At 43.9% G+C, this 24,370-nt stretch overlaps 1 protein-coding gene and 1 pseudogene across 1 annotated transcript; both read right to left on the bottom strand.

Moving 5' to 3' along the window:
* CFAP20 (cilia and flagella associated protein 20) lies at positions 1-15,507 on the bottom strand. The gene is made up of 6 exons (XM_033218619.1): positions 15,096-15,507; positions 3,306-3,385; positions 2,477-2,588; positions 1,695-1,883; positions 1,232-1,342; positions 1-437 (listed from the first exon to the last, which is right to left on the bottom strand). The coding sequence occupies exons 1-6, from the start codon at positions 15,177-15,179 to the stop codon at positions 432-434; spliced, it is 582 nt and encodes a 193-aa protein (XP_033074510.1). The 5' UTR covers positions 15,180-15,507; the 3' UTR covers positions 1-431.
* The window catches only part of LOC117088607, a 15,152-nt pseudogene continuing 6,000 nt past the window's right edge, over positions 15,219-24,370 (bottom strand).

Here is a 24,370-nt window from a genome sequence, read left to right on the forward strand (position 1 = left end):
TTTACAAACCAGGAATATATCATTTTATTCATTTCCAGATTACGAGTATTACACAGCATATACACATATTTAGATAATATATAAAACATAGAATAAACTGCAGAAGAAATATTGGTCTGGAATTCCTTAAGGGCCATCTTGAATTCTGTAAGTTCATGGAAAAGGTATCTGCCCCGACACTGGGGCAGGCGGCGGAATAAGCTCCAGCGTTCACGCACCACTCACAGGACTCCTTACCCCCACTGCACTTACAATGCAGTCACAGAGTTACGGCATGTTCACCGGTGTCCATGACAAGCAACACCGAGTATAAATAACGAAACTACAGCAGTGTGAACTAAGATAAATATGTTTTTGCATCATCCTCCACATCGTTTCCTCTTTAAAAGAAGACTCACATCCAGGGTCTATCCCTTGAGTCACAATTCCAGTTATTGCTGAAGGGAAAAAACAGAAAAGGGGCACCAGTTTAAGTTACTAGAAAATAGACGGTCAGTGTCACAGGCCCCTGCCTCTGGTGACACTTGAGTGGACAGTGACTGTGGAGAATGGACACACATCTGCAGCAGACAGGCAGGGAAGCACCCACCCTTGTGTTAGCAGGTACCTATCAGCTGATAATACTTTTGGGCTGATTAATAGTTAAGATGGGGCCGGGCGCGGTGGCTCATGCCTGTAATCCCAGCAGTTTGGGAGGCTGAAGTGGGCGGATCACTTGAGGTCAGGAGTTTGAGCCTGGCCAACATGGTGAAACCCCGTCTCTACAAAAATTAAAAATTAGTTGGGCAGGGTGGTGGGCACGTATAATCCCAGCTATTCAGGAGCCTGAGGCACAAGAATCCCTTGAACCAGGGAGGCAGAGGTTGCAATGAGCTGAGATCGTGCCACTGCACTCTAGCCTGGGCAACACAGCAAGACGCCATCTCAAAAAAAAAAAAAAAAAAAGAGTTAAGATGGAAGATATTTTCTGAAGTTCTGTGAGCCAGTGGTAGGAAGTGCCTCATCCCCTCTCACCGTGGAGAGGGGAGACAGCAGTTAACAGAATCTTTCACAGGAGCATTCCTGACTCAGTGCTGATACTGAAAGGAGACCTAAGATCTTGCGATATAAAGACCCCCCAAAGTGTCAACACAGAGAGACTCTGCAGCTGAATTCTTAGACCAGAGCACCTTCCAGGAGCACAGCTCCCCCAACTCACTGGTGGGCCTTCCTCTGGGGAAGACTGGCTTACCTTTGCTTTGTTCTGAACTGGGAGATACAGTTTGAACTCTGCCGGCAGCTCATCTTCTGAGTAGAGTCTGTCTGAGAAGTAAACCCGTCGGATGCGACAGTTTGCATGGATCTGTCAAGGCAACGCTTCTTTTGAGAGGCTAAACGTGACCGTTCTCCCCCTTTTCCAGAGTCTTCTAGAGGCCCTCTTCTAGGAATGGAAATGCTTCATCTCTGGCATTTCCTTGGCTTGTCTTAGGGATGGATTCTGGTAAGAGGGAGGTCTTTCTTGCTGCATTCACCCCTATACCTGACCCGACTCCTCAATATTTCCTGGACCTTTGTGAGGCCAAAGCTCTCTGGACAGTGTGGGAAACTGAAGCCAGAAACACACAGTGTTCTGCTACGTGGGCCCCAGGCCAGTATTAGACGCAGTGTGCCCTATCCCCAGGCCGGGGCTCTGTCTGGGAAAGGAGCAGCAGTACCTGCACTCTGAGGGTCTCAATGTAATTGGTGCCGTACGCTCGCCGCGTGAAGTCTAATAAGTTGAACTGAATCTGGTTCCAGCCGTCATCCAGCCGCATGGGCATGGTGCAGATGAAGGGTTTGACCCGGGTGGTGCTCTGGTAGTTACTTGCCCGAAAGCGACGACGCACATTCTTGTCATCTAGTACCTGTGAAATACAGAGAAGCATCACACAGAGAAGAAGCTCTGTCTTGGAGGAAGCACACAACCTTGTCCAGACAACGACCTGAATTCCCACAGCTTGCTTTCCCAAGGCTGAGACTCACAGGAAAATAAACAGACCAGACACAGGTCATACGCTGCATGCAGATGGCCCGGAAGTAGCAAGTTTATCTTGTTTGTTGCCAAGACAACACCAGCTGTTTATGACATACAACAGTCGGCTGGCTCTCAGACCATGGAGTACATAAATGTTATTCCTTTTGAAAAATCAGAAATACTAAAACAGAACAGCCACTGAGTATTAAACAGTCACTCCCCAAATGGATACCATGCTAACTCTGAAGCTTTAACATCGCTAGATTTTCTAGGTGCTTCCTGTTTCTTTAAAAACCTGGCATTAAATTTTGATTACTAATGCCAAATTGACATAACAAGGACTGCATTGGGCTTATAGTAGAAGCAGAAAAGAATACATGCGAAAGGAAAAAGATACTTTTGTAGGGCCACTTTTTCCCATCAGTTCAAAGGCTCTCTCTCTGGTATAGCCAAGAGTGGACACATTCACGTCCACATACTTACCTGTACTTCGAAGGTAAAATACTTCTTCAGGTTTTTGATAATCATGACGAGGAAAGGAAGTTTAATTCCCAGTGTCTTCTTGGGGTCTGCAGGGCATGTGATGTATGTGGTGCTGTAGAGAGAGGAAATACCAATAAACACACTCCTGGACTCTCTTCCTTTGTGGTATACGCAACAATAATACAGGGTCCAAGAGGAAACACGGGACAGCAGATCTAAAAGATTCAGACATGCCACCCAGTGAATCCCTCAGCCCTAAGTCAGCGGATGCTTTAACAAATGCTGGACCCAGGAATAAAAGCTTAACACAGGACTAGACAGCAGCAATAAAATATCTGAAAAAAAAAGCCAGAGAGTGATCTTAGAAGCTCCTCCAGTGAGAGAAGATCTCAATTCTGGTCCAGGGGAGCCATCGAATGACAGAAAACCAAAACTGAGACCTCTATGGCACTGAAAACCACACTGTCCACCCACTGGATGAGCTGTACAACACTGCCCACTCCCCACCCTGACACACACTTTGGTTAATAATAGAGCTAATACTGACATCGTGCTTACTATGTGCTAAGCAAGGTTTTAAGTGTTTTATACATATTCATTTATTTACTCCTCGCAATAACCCTATAGGAAAAATGTACTATTATTCTGTCCATTGTACAGATGAGTATGCTAAGGTCTGGGGGATTCAGTAACTTGTCCAGGGTAAGCTCTAAGTGGCAGAGCTGGACTCACATCCGGCACTCTGACTCCACAGTCTGTGCTATTAGCCTCTATGATATATGCCTCCCTAGTACATGATGTCTCTGGGAGAACAGAGGTGGCAACCTACCTTACATTTGTCCCTTCAATCTCTAGCACCAGGGACTGGATGTCATTATCAGTGATTCTTTTGATGTGGCCATTCCGTACCTACAAGAAAGAAAATTCGATTAGTACTGAAATATCTGACAAGGCTGAATAGGACCATTTAAAGAAAACCACGGTAGCCCAAGAGGCATACAAAGAAACTTGTGACACAGTACACTGAAGCTTATACGTAAGTAAGCCATGCTATCACCTCTAGACAGGGTCACATCAACCACCATGGGAATCCCAGGTAACTTGGCAATCCATCAATCAGGGGAACCTTCTCCCCAAATACATCAACTCAATTTAGATTCAGCTAATATCTACTGAATGCCTACTATGCACCACGAATATCACACACGTTATCTTCTCACTTAAGCCTCACACAGTAAAAACAACAAGGCGGTGATACTGTTTCCACTTTATAAATGTGGACATTGGCACCCCGGAACTGTAAATGCCAGACCCTAAGTAGGAGACTCAGGATTCAGCAGTCTTTCCACTGCCTGATACTGCCTCATAGATTTCTTTCTTTCTCTTTTTTTAATTTTTTTTTTTTAAACAGAGTCTTGCCCTGTCTCCCAGGCTGGAGTGCAATGGCGTGATCTTGGCTCACCACAACCTCTGCCTTCCAGGTTCAAGCGATTCTCCTGCCTCAGCTTCCTGAGTAGCTGGGATTACAAGTGTGCAGCACTATGCCCAGCTATATATTTTTTGTATCTTTAGTAGAGACGGGCTTTCACCATGTTGGTCAGGCTGGTCTCGAACTCCTGACCTCGTGATCCACCTGCCTTGGCCTCCCAAAGTGCTGGAATTACAGGCATGGGCCACTGTGCCCATCCTGCCTCGTATACTTCTTTGGCCAGAAAAGCCAAGGAAAAGCTGAGTGTTACTGAGGAGGGCAGCAACAAGAAGTGAAAGCATCCCTCCCCGGAGTTACCCTGCTTCATGCTTCCCTATCTGCTTTTCCCTAATTTTCTACTGTTTAAAGCAGGAATTCAATTCCCATCTGTGCCACACACAGACGCCTTCTTTAGCATTTTCAGCCCACACTGACCTCTCTTTTCTGATTTGTTTTTCTGGCTCATGTTGTCTAGACGACATAATTTAGCACCTCATCCCACACTGTTTTTATTGTTTGCTGCATATGTAGGAGGTGGATGATGGGGAGGAATCAATACTCAATACAGATTCCTCCTCTCAAAATATTTAGGAAAGAACAATTATCTTCAAGCATTAAACTTTTTTTTTTTTGAGACTGAGTTTCACTCTTGTTGCCCAGGCTGGAGTGTAATGGCGCAATCTTGGCTCACTGCAACCTCCACTTCCCGGGTTCAAGCGATTCTCCTGTCTCAGCCTCCCGAGTGCTGAGGTAACAGGCATGTGCCGCCATGCCCGGCTAATTTTTTTTTTTTTTTGTATTTTTAGTAGAGATGGGGTTTCTCCATGTTGATCAGGCTAGTCTCAAACTCCTGACCTCAGGTGATCTGCCCGCCTCGGCCTCCCAAAGTGCTGGGATTACAGGCGTGAGCCACCGTGCCTGGTCTAAACTTTCAAGCAACTAATATGGACAGAACAGAGATGTGCAAAGGCACTTTCAAAACAGGGCTGGGGCCAGGCACAGTGGCTCATGCCTGTAATCTCAGCACTTTGGGAGGCTGAGGCAGGAGGATAGCTTGAGCTCAGGAGTTCGAGACCAGCTTGGGCAACAGAGTATGACATTATTTCTACAAAAAGTTAGCCAAGTGTGGTGCCGCGCACTTGTAGCGTGCCTATAGTCCCAACTACTTGGGAGGCTAAGGTGGGAAGAGGTCCAGGCTTCAGTGAGCGGCGATTGTGCCACTGTACTCCAGCCTAGATGACTAGGTGACAGAGCAAGACCCTATCTCAAAAACCAAACCAAACCAAACCAAACCAAACCAAAAAAACATGGCTGGGGTCGGGCATGGTGGTTTACACTTGTAATCCCAGCACTTTGGGAGGCCAAGGCGAGAGGATTGCTTGAGCTCAGGAGTTTAAGACCAGTCTGGACAACATGGTGAAAACCCATCTCTACAAAAAATTAGCCAAGTGTGGTGGCACATGCCTGTAGTCCCAGCTCCTCAGGAGGCCGAGGTGGGAGGATAGCCTGGGCCTGGGAGGTCGAGGCTGCAGCAAGCTGTGATCATGCCACTGCACTCAAGCCTGGGTGACAGAGTGAGATGCTGTCTCAAAAATGAACAAACAAACAAACAAGGCTGGACTATTAGGGCTGAATGGAATAGCATATGGAAAAGATCAACTAGGTTTAGAACAGGAGACATCAGAAAGACAAACATATGGTCTTTCTTTAGGTATTGTGGAAAGGGCTGTGTTAGGCTGCCATAATCAATGACTCAATCACACTGACTAAAGCTCCTCTTGTTCACTCATCAGCCTTCTGATTACAATTTGGCTATTAGACTTGCATATGGGGAGAAATCAGTGTTGAGGCTGGCAGTTTTATTTTTCAACATAAATTATTAATAATATGTTTCTGTTTTTAGACATTAGTCTCTGTGACTCTGTCCCTGTGAGTCTGATCCACTCACGGTCTGCCTGGTGTTCTACAGGTGACATCTGATGTCACTGCCCACCCTTTTCACAACTGCAACCAAGTCTTGTCTCCTTGAAAAAGAATAAGCTCAAGCAAGAGCAAGGACCAGTTATGAAGCATCATTTCTATCTACGACAATGCTTAGCACTGTGCTAGCCATAAACTAAGCGTTCAAATATTTGCTGACTTCTGGAATCTGTCACCCTAAGAGTTGGCACATATGAATAGGTTCAAGGAGGGTTTTAAAAATTCCTGGGTAACACATCCACCGTGGACTATGATAGGAAGCCAGAGATGCTGGGGCATATCACAAAGCCCACAGGACCGCCAGCATGAAGAATGCTTCCACAAATGGGTGCCCATTGTCAGAGACAGAATGCTGGGCTAGACGGGACCCCAGTCCCTGCCAGTGGAGCATTTCTTAGGCTCTCAAGACACAAAACGTCACATTGAAATGTGTCTCAGACAAAGCTGGCAATGTTCAATGCCCTCCTGCTTTGAATTCTGGGCCTTTTTCCAAGGAGATCAAGAGCACAAAGGCATGGCTCTGTGCAGAACACGCCACCACTGCCCACCTCATTCGCCATCTAAATGTTCCCAACCTAAGTGGCAATATTCCTCCTATATTTTCTGTGGAAAACCAGGCAGATTCAGTGAAGAAGGAATTAATCAAGAAATCATTTCCAACTAATGCGAGCAGCCCTACTGATAAGAGCTGGCAGTATTCCAACAAGATGCAAATACTACTTTTATAACAGACCACTAATTATTCTCAATAACATAACCATTCTTTAAAACGGGACAAACTGCAAAGATCAAATAGACAGTTAAATTGAAAGGATTAAGAAGTAACTTGGGCCTGGAAACTGCTATTGTTAAAAAGCAACATGTTGCTATTTATCCACCCTTATTTAAAGAAAGCATGCCCTCAAATTTCACATCCCTCAAGCTCTCTCCGGCCAGAGTCAACAAGAGGCCTCCCTCAGTCACAGAAAGACCAGCCAGATCTCACAGGGAGAAAAGGTTAAGGGAAACTGCCTTCTGCCCCTCTCAAAGTTTACAACTTCCCTGGGACTCCAGCAGATATGACCTATTCAGGTCTTTACAGAAGAAAACAAAGCCATACAATGCACACAGAAGCCAACGCAGGCTGGAAGGCGGACAGACTGTAGTATTCCTACACTTCTGCCCGGAGGCAAGCTAACTTTTAGTTGGATTTTCAATAACTTACTAAAGAGATTTCTCTCTCCCCCAGTGTTACTAGATAAGAAACACGCTCACAAATTTAAGTTTTACAAAATGAATGAATGTATTCCACAAAACAAGGGAACTTGGAGGGGTCAAGGCAACTTTGTTGAAGGAATGCCCGTCAGTCTCTCTAGAGTTTGAACCTGGCTGGTGGTAAGACAAACTAAACAGAGCTTTTCCCCAAGAGACTGTTTAACCCCCAAAGAAGAAAAACACAAGTATCCCCATATGACAAGCCTCCAGATGTTTGAAATCAAATTAAGTGGATTTGTTAGTGAATTATGATTTTTCTTCTTTACTGTTTAAAGGGCTGCAAATACAAACTCACTGGAAAAGAGTAGGGTGGAGGTGGTAAGGCAATCAATCAGATACGTGCACTGGAGGGTAGGGAATTTCCCAAAGCCTTTTCTCTAGGCTCTGAAACTAGGATCAAACGGGAGAGGTAACAGGCAATTTGGGACAAAGGCTCCCCACCACCATGGCAATGTGGCTGTCACTGCCTAATATTATAAAGGTCTTCCAGGAAAGCAACCCCCTCCTAAAACCAGCTTCTGACAACAGCATACAGGAAGATACATGTCTCAGAAAGTATCAACGTCCTTTCCTTAGCTCCTTCCAGTTCAGAGGTCACTGGGCAGGCTTGGCTTTGGGATGAAGATAAAATGAACTGCTCAGCATTTATTGCTGATGGTGGAAGCAGGTTTTAACATGCTCTGTCCCTCTCTAGATCACAAAGAGTTGATTGTTTTTGATTTGTTAATTCTTTTTCATTCATGACACGTTCCCACTATCAAAGTGTGGCCTGAGTGCTTTATTCCTAAAAAAAAAAAAAAAAAAAAATCTACAGCCAATATTGTTTTATTTCATTAATTTCCCCCCCTCTGCCCATGAGCTGGAGGTACTCAAAGAGGTTCAGAACCCAGTTACTGGCAATTACAGATCATAATGGTTCTCAGCCTCTGCAGACAACAGAGGGGACCAAACCTTCAGGCTAGTCTTACACTCTCCCAGGCTTTCCATGGTTGCTAGGGCAACTAATAAAGAACACTGATTTCTCTCCCTCCCCGCAATGTAAGCCTCAGGGAGGTGGGTCAAGCTCAGGGAAAAAAAAAAAAAAAAAAAAACTACTACTACTGGGATAGGGAGGGAGCCGGTGGACGCTATATATTTCTATGTTTGCTTTAAAAATAACACGAATTGTATCCATTCCCTTTCCCAACTTTCATTTTTCTGGCCCCACCCACTCAGCCTGGTAGGCAGCTGAACCCTCAGCCATCTGGCATCCTAGCTTTAATGACACATGCTCTAATTTACATTAAGCCATTAGAGCTGTCAGTTTCAGCAGGAAAGTTCCCGCACTGGGTTAAGGGCTGGTTTCCCAGACAGAAATTAGGCAGAGGGAGACCCCTGTGGGGAGAACTAGGCATAGCTCCGACTCAGACTCCCAGGCTCCAAGGGTCAAAGGCTTCACTCCCTTTGCTGTGCTTGACAGGGGCTATCCAGACAGCAGACAAGCTACTCTGGGCATATACCAACAACCCCCAAGATAGCGTAAGGACAATTATGTGCAAAGCTAAGAAAAGGCAAGTGTAATTAAAACCCATGCCTTTGGATAGGTGTGGTGGCTCATGCCTGTAATCCCAGCACTTTGGGAGGCTGAGGTGGGCGGATCACCTGAGATTAAGAGTTTGAGACCGGCCTGGGCAACATAGTGAAACTCCATCTCTACTAAAAATACAAAAAAATTAGCTGGGTGTGGTGGCACACACCTGTAATCCCAGCTACTCAGGAGGCTGAGGCAGGAGAATCGCTTGAATCCGGGAGGAGGAGGTTGCATTGAGCTGAGATTGTGCCATTGTACTCCAGCCTGGGCAACACAGCGAGACTCTATTTCAAACAAACAAACGAACAAACCCAAAAAAACATGCTTTCGTTCAATTACAGTAAAACCCGACTCAGAATAATGAAGAACATTCTCCCAGGGTCCAGCTGACCCTGGGAAAGCCAGAAACAAAAAAGTTTTACCACCTTTATGTCCAAATACACTGAATTCTACTACTGAAAATGGCACCAATTTAATTTTTATCAACAAGGCGTGCTAACTAAAAACTAGAATGTAGGAAATTTTTTCTGAAGAGAGACTATTTTTAAAATTAGAACAGGAAATGGGAATCTAACACTATCCAGCAACAACAGCAAAAGACTCTGGTCTAATATTTAGTCTTGGAGTAGGAAAGAAATAGCAGCAGCTGAGAGAAAGACAAGGTGACAGGAAAGACAGACAAAGGCATTTTCATGAATTAATGCAATCTCATCTCATGTACTTTTAGGATGCTACCTTGCTTTTTTTGAGACGAAGTTTTACTCTTGTTGCCCAGGCTGGAGTGTAATGGCACCATCTCGGCTCACTGCAACCTCCACCTCCCAGGTTCAAGTGATTCTCCTGCCTCAGCCTCCTGAGTAGCTGGGATTATAGGCATGTGCCACCATGCCCGGCAAATTTTTGTATTTTTAGTAGAGACGGGGTTTCTCCATATTGGTCAGGCTAGTCTTGAACTCCCGACCTCAGCCCACCTCGGCCTCCCAAAGTGCTGGGATTACAGGCGTGAGCCACTGCGCCCCGCCAGGATACTACTATCAAGACTGAAAATTATACCATGTTATGCACAAGTATAAGTGGGAACAGAACCTCCTGGTATTTTCCTTACAACCAGAAGTAATGTTTACATTAAACATGAGTCTTTTAATAAATATAAGATGTGCTGGTCCCAGATGTCAAGGTAACATTAAAGAAACCCCTAATTTCTTCTAAGCTGTTGGTTTAGAAACTTACAAAAGCTTCTATCAGGAAACTGTATAGCCAGGAATACAGACCTTAAGAAGCTAATAATGTCATGTGTGATAAGTAGTAGTAAATTAACTTAGCCTGAAGAGTCAAGGAAAGTCACTCTGAGAAAGGCCTGTGAACTGTGACTGGAGACTGATTTGAAAAGATGGGAGTGAGGCTTGTGGGGTGGTGAGGGGCAGTGCCCAGCAGAGGGACCAGGAAGTGCAAAAGCTTGAAGGTGAGAGAACAGGACTTCCTTCAATTCAGTAGGAGGCTACTACTAAGAGGGGGAACCGGGTGAGGTCAGCCCTGCCTGGAGAACGAGTGAAGCAGGTGCCACAGCATGGGTTATGTGGCCTTAGAGCCACATTAAGGGCTTAGGGCTGGGCGAGCCATGGTGCAGCAACTAAATTCTTCTCATTTCAGAAGTCTGGTTTTACTGTATTTCCTATTCCTAGACATCTGGATGGTGGGCTCATTTCAAACAGCTTATTTTAGTTTTGAGCAAATTCCTCAGTCCCTGCCATATTTAATACTATATGTCATTACTTATAAAGTACTAACTACAGTCATGCATTGCTTAAGGACGGGGTTACGTTCTGGGAAATGCCTCATTAGGCAGTTCCATGGCTGTGTGAATATCAGAGTGTACTTACACAAACTTAGTACAACATCCTACACACCTGGGCTATATGGTATAGCCTATTGCCCCTAGGCTACAATCTGTACAGCATACAACTGTACTGAATACTGTAGGCAACTGTAACACAATGGTAAGTATCTGTGTTTCTAAACGTAGAAAAGGTACAGTAAAGTACTGTATAAATGATAAAAAGTGATACAACTGGATAGGGCACTGGCCATGGGTGGAGGCTGCAGGACTGGAAGTTGCTCTGGGTTGAGTCAGTGAGTGAGTGGTGAGTGAATGTGAAGGCCTAGGACATTACTGAACACTTTATGAACACCATACGTTTATGCTACACTACATTTATTTTATTTAGTTATTTAATTAGTGCTGGGATTACAGGCATGAGCCACTACGCCTGGCAGGCTACACTAAATCTATTAAAAATATTTTTCTTTCATCAATAATAAATTAACCTTGGCTTACTGAAACTTTTTTACTTTATAAACTTTAAAAATTGAAAAAACTTTTAGACTATTTTGTAATAACACTTAGCTTAAAACACAAACACAATGTTCAACTGCACAAAAATATTTTCTTTCTATATATTTTTATTTCATAAGCTTTTTCCTTTTTTTTTTTTTTTTTTTTTTTTTACTTTTTAAACTTTTTTGTTAAAAACTAAGACACAGACACACACGAGCCTAGGGCCGCACAGGGTGAGGATCATTAACACCAATCACGGTCTCCACCTCCACATGCTGTCCCACTGGAAGGTCTGCAGGAGCCATAACGCACATGGCGCTGTCATCTCCTATGACAACACTGCCTTCTTCTGAAATATCTCCTGAAGGACCTGCCTAAGGCTATTTTACAGTTAACTTTTTGTTGTTGTAAGTAGAAATATGTTCTAAAATTATGATAAGGCCCGGCACGGGAGCTCATGCTTGTAATTCTAGCACTTTGGGAGGCTGAGGCAGGAGGACTGCTTGAGCATATGAATTCAAGACCACCTGGGCAACATGGAGAAACCCTGTTCTCTACAAAAATACAAAAATTAGCAAGATGTGGTGGTGAGGGCCTGTAGTCCCAGCTACTTGGGAGGTTGAGGTGGGAAGATTGCTTGAGCCCAGGAGATCGAGACTGCAGTGAGCCCTGATTGTGCTACTGCGTTCCAGCCTGGGCAACAGCAAGACCTTGTCTTAGAAAAATAAAATACAATAAAATAATGATAAAGAGTACAGTAAATACATAAGCCAGTAACATAGTCATTTATCATCAAGTGTTAGGCACCATACATCATTGTATATGCTACACTTTTACATGACTGGTAGTGAAGTAGGTTGGTTTACACCTACTCACAAACACGAGTAATACATTTGACTTAATGAACAACTATTATGCCACTAAGCGATAGGAATTTTTCAGCTCCATGATAATCTTACGGCACCACTGTCATGTGTAAGGTCTGTCGTTGACCAAAACGCCATCATGTGGTGCATGACTGCATATACTATAACTCTGTTGCTAAGGACTTTATACACAGCTTCACTGAATCTTCATAACCGTAAGAAATAGATGAGAAAACTGAGTGGTTAAGGACATGGCTAAGGTCACACAACTGGAACACAGCACAGCCAGGATGCAAATCCAAGATGTCTGACCACACCCTAGCACTGAGGTTCTTAGGTAAGATACTGTTCTTCCGCTTAAGGAACCTGCAGTCCAGTGGACGATCTGCAATCGAAAACTGCCAGCCACAGGCGTAAGGAATGTTTAAGTTGAGATCTGAAGGATGAGATGGAGGGGAGGGGCTGTGAGCTTCAGAGTGTCAAATAAATTGCAGGGGTTACAAACACTAACGAGCAAGCCATCCTCATAAAAGGGAAGCTTGCAAATTCACTGGTATTGTGAATACAGTGCTCACTTCTACACAGACACAGAGCCTAAACAAAAGTCAAACCAAAGTTTTCAAGATTCTTCAAAGAAACCAAACAGAAATTCTCTCTATATATACTCAGGAAAGAAAACAGTAAAGTTTTCTGGAAATAAAATAACTATAAATAGGCACCACAGTCAATATATACCTAGTGGCAAAAGTCAAGGCCATGTCTAGCTAAATGTAGACAGTCCTCAACTCCCCACAAACTCTGTCCTTATTACAACTTTGCCTTAGTACCTGGGAGCAGGAAAAATGTTTTCTCTATCTTCCCAAGTCTACGCAAAGCCTGTCACTCAATAAATCTTTAATAAGTACATCAATTCCCAGCATTCCCCCTACTGGATTGAATTTCCAGCACTTTCCGAGGACTTATAGCTGAGAAAAAGCACACACAACAAAGCTGAGGGATACGGCCCCAAACTTTTTTTCTTCTCTTTCCTTCCCTTGCCCCAAGAGGGGAACAAAACCTCAATCCTAAACATTTTTCAACTGAGTCTAAATAAGAGTTAGAAACACAAAATTAACTTTTACCATTGTGAAGATTTTGCTTGAAATGAGTATTCTAAAGGTTCTGCCAAAATGTCTGTTTAATTTACTCCAAGTAACCCTGCCAATCGATTTAACAATGTTTTCACACGTGTTTATGTCATCAGGGTACCATCCCAACCTCTAGTGGCGTTGTTAAGGGACACAGTGCACCATGGTTACTTTGCTTTTATATTCTTGGGTAAACATGTTGACCAGTCAAAAAGCCACATTTGAAAACTAAAACAGCACACAAGATCAAGCCCAGAATGGTTAAAATGGAAAACTGATACAAGTTTCGTAACAGAAATTCTGAGGCCCCCTACTACCCGAATTCTTTGAGCTTCAGTAAGTTCTCTGATCTGCTCTGAAAACCTCTCCTCCTAGGTCAAGTCCCATTCTCGATTTCAATCGCCTTATACCGACACTTTGTTACAATTCAGTTTCCAAATTCCACTGGCACAGAGGGCTCCCCTCTCTTGATGCCTTCTGACAGCCCATAACTGAGTCAAGTGACAGCTGGGAAACCAATCTCCTTACAAAGTTCCCAGGCACCCCGGGCTCTCTTTGTACAGACGCAATTTACAGTTTACGATGCTTTATTCCATTGTGAAAAAAACCATGAAACCAAAAACCTCAGTAACGCAGCAACGTTAAGGAACTGCTTTCCTGTACTCCGGCACTAGCTCTAGTTTGTGGATAGAATCATCTGAAAGAGAAGAGATGGGCAGATTTTACATACACGAAGGCCCAACTTCATTATATTCAGATTTTTCAACTATCCTTATGAAAGTAATACTATGAACACACCATCCCTCAAAGCTGCCCTCAGAATGCAGAGTTCCCTAGTGGTGACAGGCAGAAAGCTGCCCATGTTCTCTCCCAACTTTGTGTGGCCCAGAGCTCTCATCTGTGGATAAGGAAATACAGAGGCTTGTTCCGAGATAAAATCCAAAATTCTTGGCTTCATTACCAATAAACCCTGCTGAGATTATTCCACATGCATCTCTATAAAAAGCAGTATTCAGGATACCCACACTCGACATTCTCCCAGAGAGCAGTACTAAGAATATGACTGAAATTCCACATTGGAGTGCCTCCCGTAACTTATATTCAAGAAATAGTACAGCTGATCGCCTGAGAATTTGCATGAAGAACGAAACACCAAAGTAATAAAATGCAGACCAATTCATAGACAGCTAGATCTTTCTTCACATCTGCAAAAAATAGACTCATCTCGTGGGGCCAAACACAGTATCATCTAGTGGATGCCTGAATAAAGATGAGGCCTGTACTTGGCTCTGAGTTTATTAATCCAAACAAGACTTTGATTGTCAGCATTCTGCAGTTTTCCTGATGGAGAAATCAGGCACCGAGGGCACAGTACAGGCAAGTCACAGTGAGTGGGGAGCAGGTGCCAAGGGCCACTGAATTCTGACTTATTTGGGATCAGTGGGAGGAAGGGAGCAAATGAATGAAATTTAAACATCACTGGCTTGGCCGGAGCTTTTCTGTCTGCGCCTCTGTAAGGGTGCCTGAACAAAGGCTCTGTGTCTAATGCCCAGCACCGTGCCTGGCACAAAACAGGATATCAGTAAATATTTGGAATCCGTGAATAGCAGGTACTTTCATCTGTACATCCCCGAAGCTCCCTCAAATAAGTTCGTGCATTTCATGCTAGGAGATGGGCACCATCAACCCCATTATATTGGTGGGGAAACAGTGGCTCAAAAGAAGGAACTGCCCGACCAAGTCAAGTCAGCAGCAAGGGTCGTGGCCCTAACCACACCACAGCTGCAGGACACTTAGATCCCAACCACGCCCACCCACATGCACCACCCCACCTCCTCCGCTGCTTACACTACGCCCCCACCTCGCGCCCCAGTCCCTCCAGGCTGAGGACAAGGCACAGCAGCGTCCTCTCGGCCTCTCCCAGGCCCCAATTCGACACAACCATTCCCCGTTCCCAGTCCCGGGACGAGGAGGGGGTGCAGCCCATCCACCTCGCACCGCCGCCGCCCCCAGCCCGACCTTTTTGTCCCAGATTTGCAGGGGCTTGCTGCCGATGCTGTAGAGGATGGAGAGGAAGCCGCTCTGGAACGTATTTTTGAACATCTCGCCGGCGGCCTTCTCCTAAGCCGCCCCGGAGCCGAGCTAGGCCCAGGAGTAGATACACGCACCGAGCGGCGAAGGCACAGCAGCAGGCCGGCCCTGTTCCGAAGAAGGGTGGTTGAGCTCCCGGCCTCCGGATCTGCAGTCACTGATGGCCGGACTCGGACGCGGGAACGCTAAGTCCGCGATGTTCAGCTCCTAAGCTGCGAGCTCAGAACGGAAACCACAGCAACTACCGCCCGCGCCGCGGTATTTCCCCGCCTTCAATGGAGGCGGAGGGCCGCCCGTTGCTTAAAATGAATCCCTCCGCCCATCTGAGCCCGCCCCCGGGAGCGCGGGGTCCAATCCCGTTACAAGAACCACGGACTTCCGTTTCGTTGCGCTTGTAAGCCCCGCCTGGTCCCGCCTTCTCCTGAGAAAGAGCTCAGTTGTGAAGGTACTATTTTTCTTGCCGTCGTCGCAGAGAGGCCTTTGGAAAAGCGGAAGGGCACGGAAGGTTCTGGCCTTTGTTGCTGGCGCCTGCGTGGTGTCATGGGAACGTGGCGGGGCGGTGAGTGACGTGAGGGAGCGTGACGGCCAGGCCGGGAGGAGTTGCCCGCGCGGGAGAAAAGAGGCTGGGCAGGGAAAGTGGCTTTGAAGAGCTTCTTGGCGTCGGACGGACGCCTAACAAATGCTAGTCGGCCAAGTACAGGATAAGGTTAAAGGGAGCTAACCAATATTGAGCACTAACTGTGATGAGAGCCTAATATACATCCCTGCCTGTCATTATTCACATTGTGGCATGCAGTCAAAGCGACACTCTGAGGAAAATGTATCGCCTTAAATACATTGATTAGAAAATAAGAAAGCCCAAACATTATTAGGCCGGGCGTGGTGGCTCACGCCCGAAATCCCAGAGCTTTGGGAGGCCAGGGCAGGGGGATCGCTTGAGTCCAGGAGTTGAAGACCAGCCTGGGCAAAAAAACGAGAGCCTTCCTCTACAAAAAAATACAAAAATTAGCCGGGCGTGGTGGCGCGCGCCTGTAATCCCAGCTACTTGGGGGTCTGAGGTGGGAGGATCCCTTGAGCCCAGGAGGCAGAGGCTGCGGTGAGCCGAGACCACGCCACTGCACTCCAGCCTGGGCGACAGAGCGAGACCCGGTCTCAAATAAATAAATTAAATAAATAAATAAATAATCCTGAACATTAAGATAAAGGCAGAAATTAATAAACAAAATTAAGAAAATTGAGTTGAACCAACAACTGATTTTTATTATTTATTTATTTATATTTGAGACGGGATCTTGCTCTGTCACCTAGGCTGGAGTGCAGTGGCGCAATCATGGCTCACTGCAGCCTCGACCTCCCCTGCTCAGCCAATCCTCCCACCCCAGCCTCCAGAGTAGCTGACTACAAGTGTGGGCCACCATGCCTGCCTAAGTTTTTGTTTTTGTAGAGACAGGGTTGCACTATGTTGCTCAGGCTAGTCTCAAACTCAGGCTGGTCTGCACTCCAGCCTGGGCAACACAGTCTCTGAAGAACAAAAATAAAAATAAATTAATACGGCTGGGCGTGGTGGCTCACGCCTGTAATCGTAGCACTTTGGGAGGCCGAGGTAGGCGGATCATGAGGTCAAGAGATCGAGACCATCCTGGCTAACACGGTGAAACCCCGTCTCTACTAAAAATACAAAAAATTAGCTGGGCGTGGTGGCGGACGCTTGTAGTCCCAGCTACTCGGGAGGCTGAGGCAGGAGATTGGCGTGAACCCGGGAGGCGGAGCTTGCAGTGAGCCAAGACCGCGCCACTGCACTCTAGTCTGGGCGGCAGAGAGAGACTCCATCTCAAAAACAAAAAATTAATTAATTAATTAATACCTAGAATATTTTAGAAAACACATAAAGTAAACTACATTTTGAGTGTAAAGGGAAATCTCAAATGTTGACATACATCAGTCACTGAACATCTACCTAAATATTGTATTTTGTGCCTAGGCCTGTGCTGGGTGGTATGACTGATAGAAAAGGAGTCTGTAGCTAATATCATTATTAGCAGTTTTTGTCCATTATAGCAGTAAGTTGAACAATTACTACGTGTCAGGCACTATATATTAACACCTTAGCATGTATTAACTCATTCAGTCCTCATGTCAGCCCCCTGAATAATCCAGCCAGAATTTCCGGACATAGTGAGAAAATATATGAATCTTATTACTGTAGAAAGTCAAAAGCTTTTTATATGAAACTTATTTTTGGATGATTTCTGGAGACTCTATACCTTAGACTGATGAACAATGTATCCCTTGATTGTTATTAAATTGTTAAAAAATCTTAGGCAAAAACTTCAGTTAAGAAAAGCAGACACATTAAAGAAAGGATTGACAATAGAAGAGTTATTATGATGATTATTCAGATACTACACACAACTTTACCCACTTGGAAATCTATATGAGATAAATTATTTTCTAGGAAAAAAGAAAAAAATTTCTTTTTTTTCTAGAAATTGGATCTAGAAGTAGAAAACCAAATAAACAATAATTATAGAGGAGAATAAAGGTTGTGATTGATCCCCTTTGGAAAGGTTCTGAGTCTAATTACTTTATGTGAGTTTACTTTGTTTTTCTTTTCTTTTTTTGGTTTGAGACAAAGTCTCATACTGTCACCCAGGCTGGAGTGCAATGGTGCGATCTCGGCTCACTGCAACCTCCGCTTCCTGGGTTCAGGCGATTCTCCTGCCTCTACCTCCCGAGTAGCTGGGACTACAGGCGCCCGCCACCATGCCCAGCTAATTTTTTGTATTTTTAGTAGAGACGGGGCTTCACTATGTTGGCCAGGTTGGTCTCGAACTCCTGACCTCGTGATCCACCTGCCTCCACCTCCCAAAGTGCTGGTGTTACAGACGTGAGCCACCGTGACCGGCCAAGTTTACTTTTTTCTGATTAATGTTATGTAGTATTAAGTTCATTGAGGAAACTGTGCAAAATAACATTATGATCACTTATAATGCCATCATTCAGAAATAATTGTGTACTTTCGTGTATTGTCTGTTCATGTCTTCCTGTCTTGCCATCCTCACCCATCCATTTGACTTAATTCATTCCCCTTCCTCATCCAATTGTTTAAAAATATATACAGACATCCGTGGAAGTTTTGTTTTAAGATAGACACAGCCAGGCGCAGTGGTGACACCTGTAAGTCTCAGCTAGTTGGGAGGCTGAGGCAGGAGGATCGCCTGAGCCTGGGAGGTCGAGACCAGCCTGGGCAACATAGTGGGACTTGTCTCAAAAAAGTAAGATAAAATAAAAATAAGCAGCACATATTTTCCAAAAAAAGAAAACAGTCCGGCTGGGTGTGGTGGCTCACGCCTGCAATCCCAGCACTTTGGGAGGCCAAGGTGGGTGGATCATTTGAGGTCAGGATTTCCAGACCAGCCTGGCCAACATGGTGAAACCCTGCCTCAACTAAAAATACAAAAATCAGCCAGGTGTGATGGTGGGCACCTGTAGTCCCAGCTACTAGGGAGACTGAGGCAGAAGAATCACTTGAACCTGAGAGGTGGAGATTGCAGTGAGCCAAGATGGTGCCACTGCACTCCAGCCTGGGCGACAGAGTGAGACTCCAACTCAAAGAAAAAAAAGGAAAAAGCCAGGCATAGGGTTCACTTGTAGTCCTAGCTACTGTGGAGGCTGAAGCAGGAGGATCCTGTGAACCTAGGAGGTGGAGGCTGCAGTGTTATAATGGAGATGGTGAATAGCCACTGCACTCTAGTCTGTCTCTAATATTAATATATATATAAAGATACAACAGACACGTACTGAGCACATTCTTCAGCACTGTGGCTTTTAAGATCCATCCACTGTACCAGTGTGCATCTAGTCCATTGCTTGTAACTGCTGCTTAGTTTTCCAGGTGTGCCCCAACTACATTTTATTTGTCCATGCCTGCAGTAATAGACATCCTTATACCTGTCCCCTTAAGAACCTATGTGAGAATTTCCTTCCTTCCTTCCTTCCTTCCTTCCTTCCTTCCTTCCTTCCTTCCTTCCTTCTCTCTTTCCTTTGCTGTCCTTTCCTTTCTTTTTCTTTCTTTCTTCTCTCTTTCTCTCTCTCTCCTCTCTCCCTCTCTTTCTTTTTTTGACGGAGTTTCACTCTTGTTGCCCAGGCTGGAGTGCAAGGTGCAATGGCACAATCTTGGCTCACTGCAACCTTCGTCTCCTGGGTTCGAGCGATTATCCTGCCTCAGCCTCCAGAGTAGCTGGGATTACAGGCATGCGCCACCACCCCCAGCTAATTTTGTATTTTTGGTAGAGACAGGGTTTCTCCATGTTGGTCAGGCTCCAACTCCTGACCTCATGTAATCCACCCATCTTGGCCTCCCGAAGCGCTGGGATTACAGGAGTGAGCCACGGTGCCTGGCCAGGAATTTCTTTTGTATACACATGCATAAGAGAATTTCTAGGTATCATCTATGCATACACAGTGTGTAATGTGACTAAATGGCTCTCCAAAGTAGTGTAGCCATTTACACTGACATCAGCAGTGCATGAGGATCTCTGTAGTCACATCCAACCACCAATAATGGATGTTATTTCACTTTCTGAACTTTGCCAGTCTGATAGGTATACAATGATAATTATTTTATTTATCATTTGTCTGATTACTAATATGCTGGCTTATCTCCTCATAGGCATTTAAGTTTATTTTATTTTTATTTTTTTTGGAGACGGAGCCTTGCTCTGTCATCCAGGCTGGAGTGCAATGGTGCAATCTCAGCTCACTGAAACCTCCGCCTCCCAGGTTCAAGTGATTCTCCTGCCTCAGCCTCCCAAGTAGCTGAGATTACAGGTGCCCATCACCATGCCTGGCTAATTTTTGTACTTTGTTTTTTGAGATGGAGTTTTGCTCTTGTTGCCCAGGCTGGAGTGCAGTGGTGCGATCTCGGCTCATCACAACCTCCGGCCTCCTGAGTTCAAGTGATTCTCCTGCTCAGCCTCCCGAGTAGCTGGGATTACAGGCATGTGCCGCCAAGCCCAGCTAATTTTGTACTTTTAGTAGAGACAGGGTTTCTCCATGTTGGTCAGGCGGGTCTCAAACTCCTGACCTCAGGTGATCCGCCCACTTTGGCCTCCCAAAGTGCTGGGATTACAGGCATGAGCTACCATGCCTGGCCACTTTTTGTATCTTTTAGTAGAGATGCAGTTTCACCATATTGGCCAGACTGGTCTGGAACTCCTGACCTCAAGTGATCTGCCTGCATTGGCCTCCCAAAGTGCTGGCATAACAGGTGTGAGCCACAGCACCCGGTCATTCTTTACTTTAAAATTGCCTATTGGTATCTTTTGCCCAAGTCTCTATTGAGGTACCTTTCTTTTTCTTGTTGATTTGCAATAGTAAATAGTATGTTCAGGTATTAATAATCCCTCGTTGGTTTTAGACACTGCAAACGTCTTTCCCAGTCAATTGTTAATTTTATTTATCAATGTCTTCACTGAACAGAGGTCTTAATTTTTGTTTCCTTTCATTTTTGTGTTACGGTTTGTGCTTAGAGGTTTAAAGAAGTTATTACCCACCCTTAGGTCACCTTTGCATATTAACTGCATAGATTTATATTACCCATTTATGTTTCAATCCTTCCAAAGATAGTATTTGCATGTGGCATGGGTAGGAAATCAGTTTTATTTTTCTCTTTAGAGTAAGCCAGTTTCATTAATGTCATATGTAAACTATATTTTCCTGAATGGTTTATGAAGCCACCTTTATTTTACATTAAGTTTCCATGTATACAATGTATCTATTCCTGAACTCTCTTCTAGTCCACAGGTCTATTTAAAAGTTCTCACACCAATTATACCCAGATTATTAGATTTTATTCCTATTGTTTTGTAGTGTATCTTTTTTTTCTTTAAAACAGAGTCTCACTCTGTCGCCCAGTCTGGAGTGCAGTGGTGAGCTCTTGGCTCACTGCAACCTCTGTCTACCCGACTCAAGTGATCCTCCCACCTCAGTGTCCTGAGCTGGGACTACAGGTGCATCTCACCATGCCCAATTAATTTTTGTGATTTTTGGTAGAGATGGGTTTTTGCCATGTTGCCCAGGCTGGTCTCAAACTCCTGACCTTGGGTGATCCACCCACCTCAGCCTCCCAAAGTGCTGGGATTACAGGCATAAGCCACCACATCTGGCCTGTAGCATGTCTTAATATCTGACAGGGGAATCTCTCTCTTTTTTCTCAAGTCTAATTTGGTTAATATTCACAGACCTTATTCTTCCATTTAGATTTTACAGTAAGTTTGCTTCTCAAAAATATTTAACTAGTTTTGATTGTGATTGCATTGTAATTATAAATTAGTTTAGGAAGAATTAACATCTTTATAATATTGTCATCCCTATGAAAAAAATATGTACTGTCTCTCCATTTTCTTTTTCTTTTTTTTTTTTTTTTGAGACAGAGTCTCACTCTGTCACCCAGGCTGGAGTGCAGTGGCGTGATCTCAGCACACTGCAACCTCCACCTCCCGGGTTCAAGCGATTCTCCTGCCTCAGCCTCCTGAGTAGCTGGGATTACAGGCATGTGCCAACATGCCCAGCTAATTTTTGTGTTTTTAGTAGAGACAGGGTTTCACCAAGTTGGTCAGGCTGGACTTGAACTCCTGACCTCGTGATCTGCCCACCTCGGCCTCCCAAAGTTCTGGAATTACAGATGTGAGCCACCGTGTTCAGCCCTCTCCATTTCTTATTAAGGTTATCATCTGTCTTTATGCTTTAAAACTTACTCCATAGAGGTCTTAAATTGTTTCTTAGATATTTTCATATCTACTTTTTATATCTTGTTATATCTATGTCTTCTTAGATATATTTTATACCTACTTTTTTAGATATAAATTTTTGTTGATGTTTGAAATAATATTTTAAATTATATTTTCTAGTTGGTTATTGCTGGTGTTGAAAACTACCACAGATTTTTCAAAGTTAATCTTGTATCCAGGCATCTTGTTGAAGTTTTAAATTATTAGTTTTAATAGTTTGTGATTTCTTGGTTTTTCTATGTAGATGATCAGATCACTGCACAAAATAAAAGCTATATCCCTTTTCCTTTTTTTTTGAGATTATCTCAGTCTGTCGTCCAGGCTGCAGTGCACTGGTGTGATCTCAGCTCACTGCAACCTCCGCCTCCCAGGTTCAAGCAATTCTCCTGTCTCAGTCTCCCGAGAAGCTGGGACTACAAGTGTGCACCACCATGCCTGGCTAATTTTTGTATTTTTAGTAGAGACGATGTTTCACCATCTTGGCCAGGCTGTTCTCAAACTCCTGACCTCAGGTGATCTGCCCTCCTTGGCCTCCCAAAGTGCTGCGATTACGGGCATGAGCCACCGTGCCTGGCTGCTATATCCTTTTTCTCTGAATGTTCATACCTCTTATTTGGTATCCTTATTGCATTGGCCAGGATCCTCAGGACTATGTTAAACATTAGGGATAATGGTTGGCATCTTTGCCTTATTCCTTCTAATGAAATGCTTCTAAGGTTTCCCTACTAAGTATGTTTCCTTTGGGTTTCTGGTATATAACCTTTGGTCAAAAGAAGGAGTTACTTTCTACTTCTAGTTTGCAACAACAGAAATGTTTATCACGAATAGATAATGATTGTATTTGAGGTTCAGCCAATTCAATTACAGAAGAAAAAGCAATTAGAGTCATAAGAATTGGAAAAGAAAAGGTAAAACTGTATTTGCAGATGATATAATTACATAACTGAAAAAATCAACAGAAAAAATAGGAAATTTCTATAAATAATAAAGTATCAATATATAAAAATAATATACAGAAATCAGTAACTTTCTTTTTTTTTTTTTTTTGAAACGGAGTCTCGCTCTGTTGCCCAGACGGGAGTGCAGATGCGCAATCTCTGCTCACTGCAAGCTCCGCCTCCCAGGTTCACGCCATTCTCCTGCCTCAGCCTCCTGAGTAGCTAGGACTACAGGTGCCCATCACCATGCCTGGCTAATTTTTTTTTTTTTTTTTTTGGTGTTTTTAGTAGAGACAGGGTTTTGCCATGTTAGCTAAGATGGTCTCAATCTCCTGACCTCGTGATTCGCCCGCCTCAGCCTCCCAAAGTGCTGGGATTACAAGCATGAGCCACCACTCCTGGCCAGCTTACATCTTACTAAGAATAAACAATAAGAAAAAATGGGGCAAGGGACTTGCTAATAAGGTATTGGGAATAACTGAACAGCCATATGGAAAAATATGTAATTGAATTCCTTTCTCATCCCTCATCATGTAATGAGCTTGTATCATTCTGAAACCATCAACCCCCACCCCTGTTGTCCCCAGTCCATGGAAAAATTGTGTTCCACGAAACCATTCCCTAGTGCTAAAAAGGTTGGGGACTGCTGCTCTAAAAATGTCAATAAAAATTTTGAAAACTAAAGCACAAAGAAAAAAGAAATAAGAACAGTGTGTCAGAGACGTGTGCAAAGTATCTAACATATCTGTAGTTTGAGTTCCATGAGGAGAGAATAAGGCAGAAAAAATATTTGAAAAGATACTGAAAATTTTCCAAAATTGATTACAAATGTTAACCTACAGATTCAAAAAGCCCTCAAGCAGATTTGAAAAAGAGAGAGAGAAAACGAGAGAGAGAACATTTAGGTATTGTCAAGCTGCTGAAAACCTAAGACAACCAGAAAAAACCCTTATAAGCAGCGAAAGGGAAAAAGCACATTACATTCACAGGAACAAGTAAGAAAAATTACAGCTTACTCTTCAACAGCAACAATGGCAATGAAAAAACAATGGAATAACATCTTTCAAATACTGAAAAACAAATTACAGTCCAGAATTTTATACTGAGACAAAAGAGTCTTCAAACATTTGATAGCTGAAGAAGACAAACACATTTTCACACAAATAAAAGTTAATTCATTTCCAGCAGATTCACACTACAAGGAATACTAAAGGACATTCTCCACACTGAAGGAAAAGGATCTAAAGAGAAACACAGATCTGTAAGAAGAAATGAAGAGCACTGGTAAAGGTAAATGTAAAATTATTTAAGACTAAACTATATGTTTAAGTCAATAATAATTGTGATAATTATAATAAAAGTAAAATTACATGATAACAATAGCATAATGGAGGGCATGGAATTTTATTGTTTGCTATAGTTTGGATGTTTGTTCCCCTAAACCTCATGTTGAAATGTGATCCCCAATGTTGGA

This window comes from Trachypithecus francoisi, unplaced genomic scaffold (assembly GCF_009764315.1).
Source record: "Trachypithecus francoisi isolate TF-2019V2 unplaced genomic scaffold, Tfra_2.0 Lachesis_group10, whole genome shotgun sequence".
In the NCBI taxonomy this organism is placed as follows: domain Eukaryota; kingdom Metazoa; phylum Chordata; class Mammalia; order Primates; family Cercopithecidae; genus Trachypithecus; species Trachypithecus francoisi.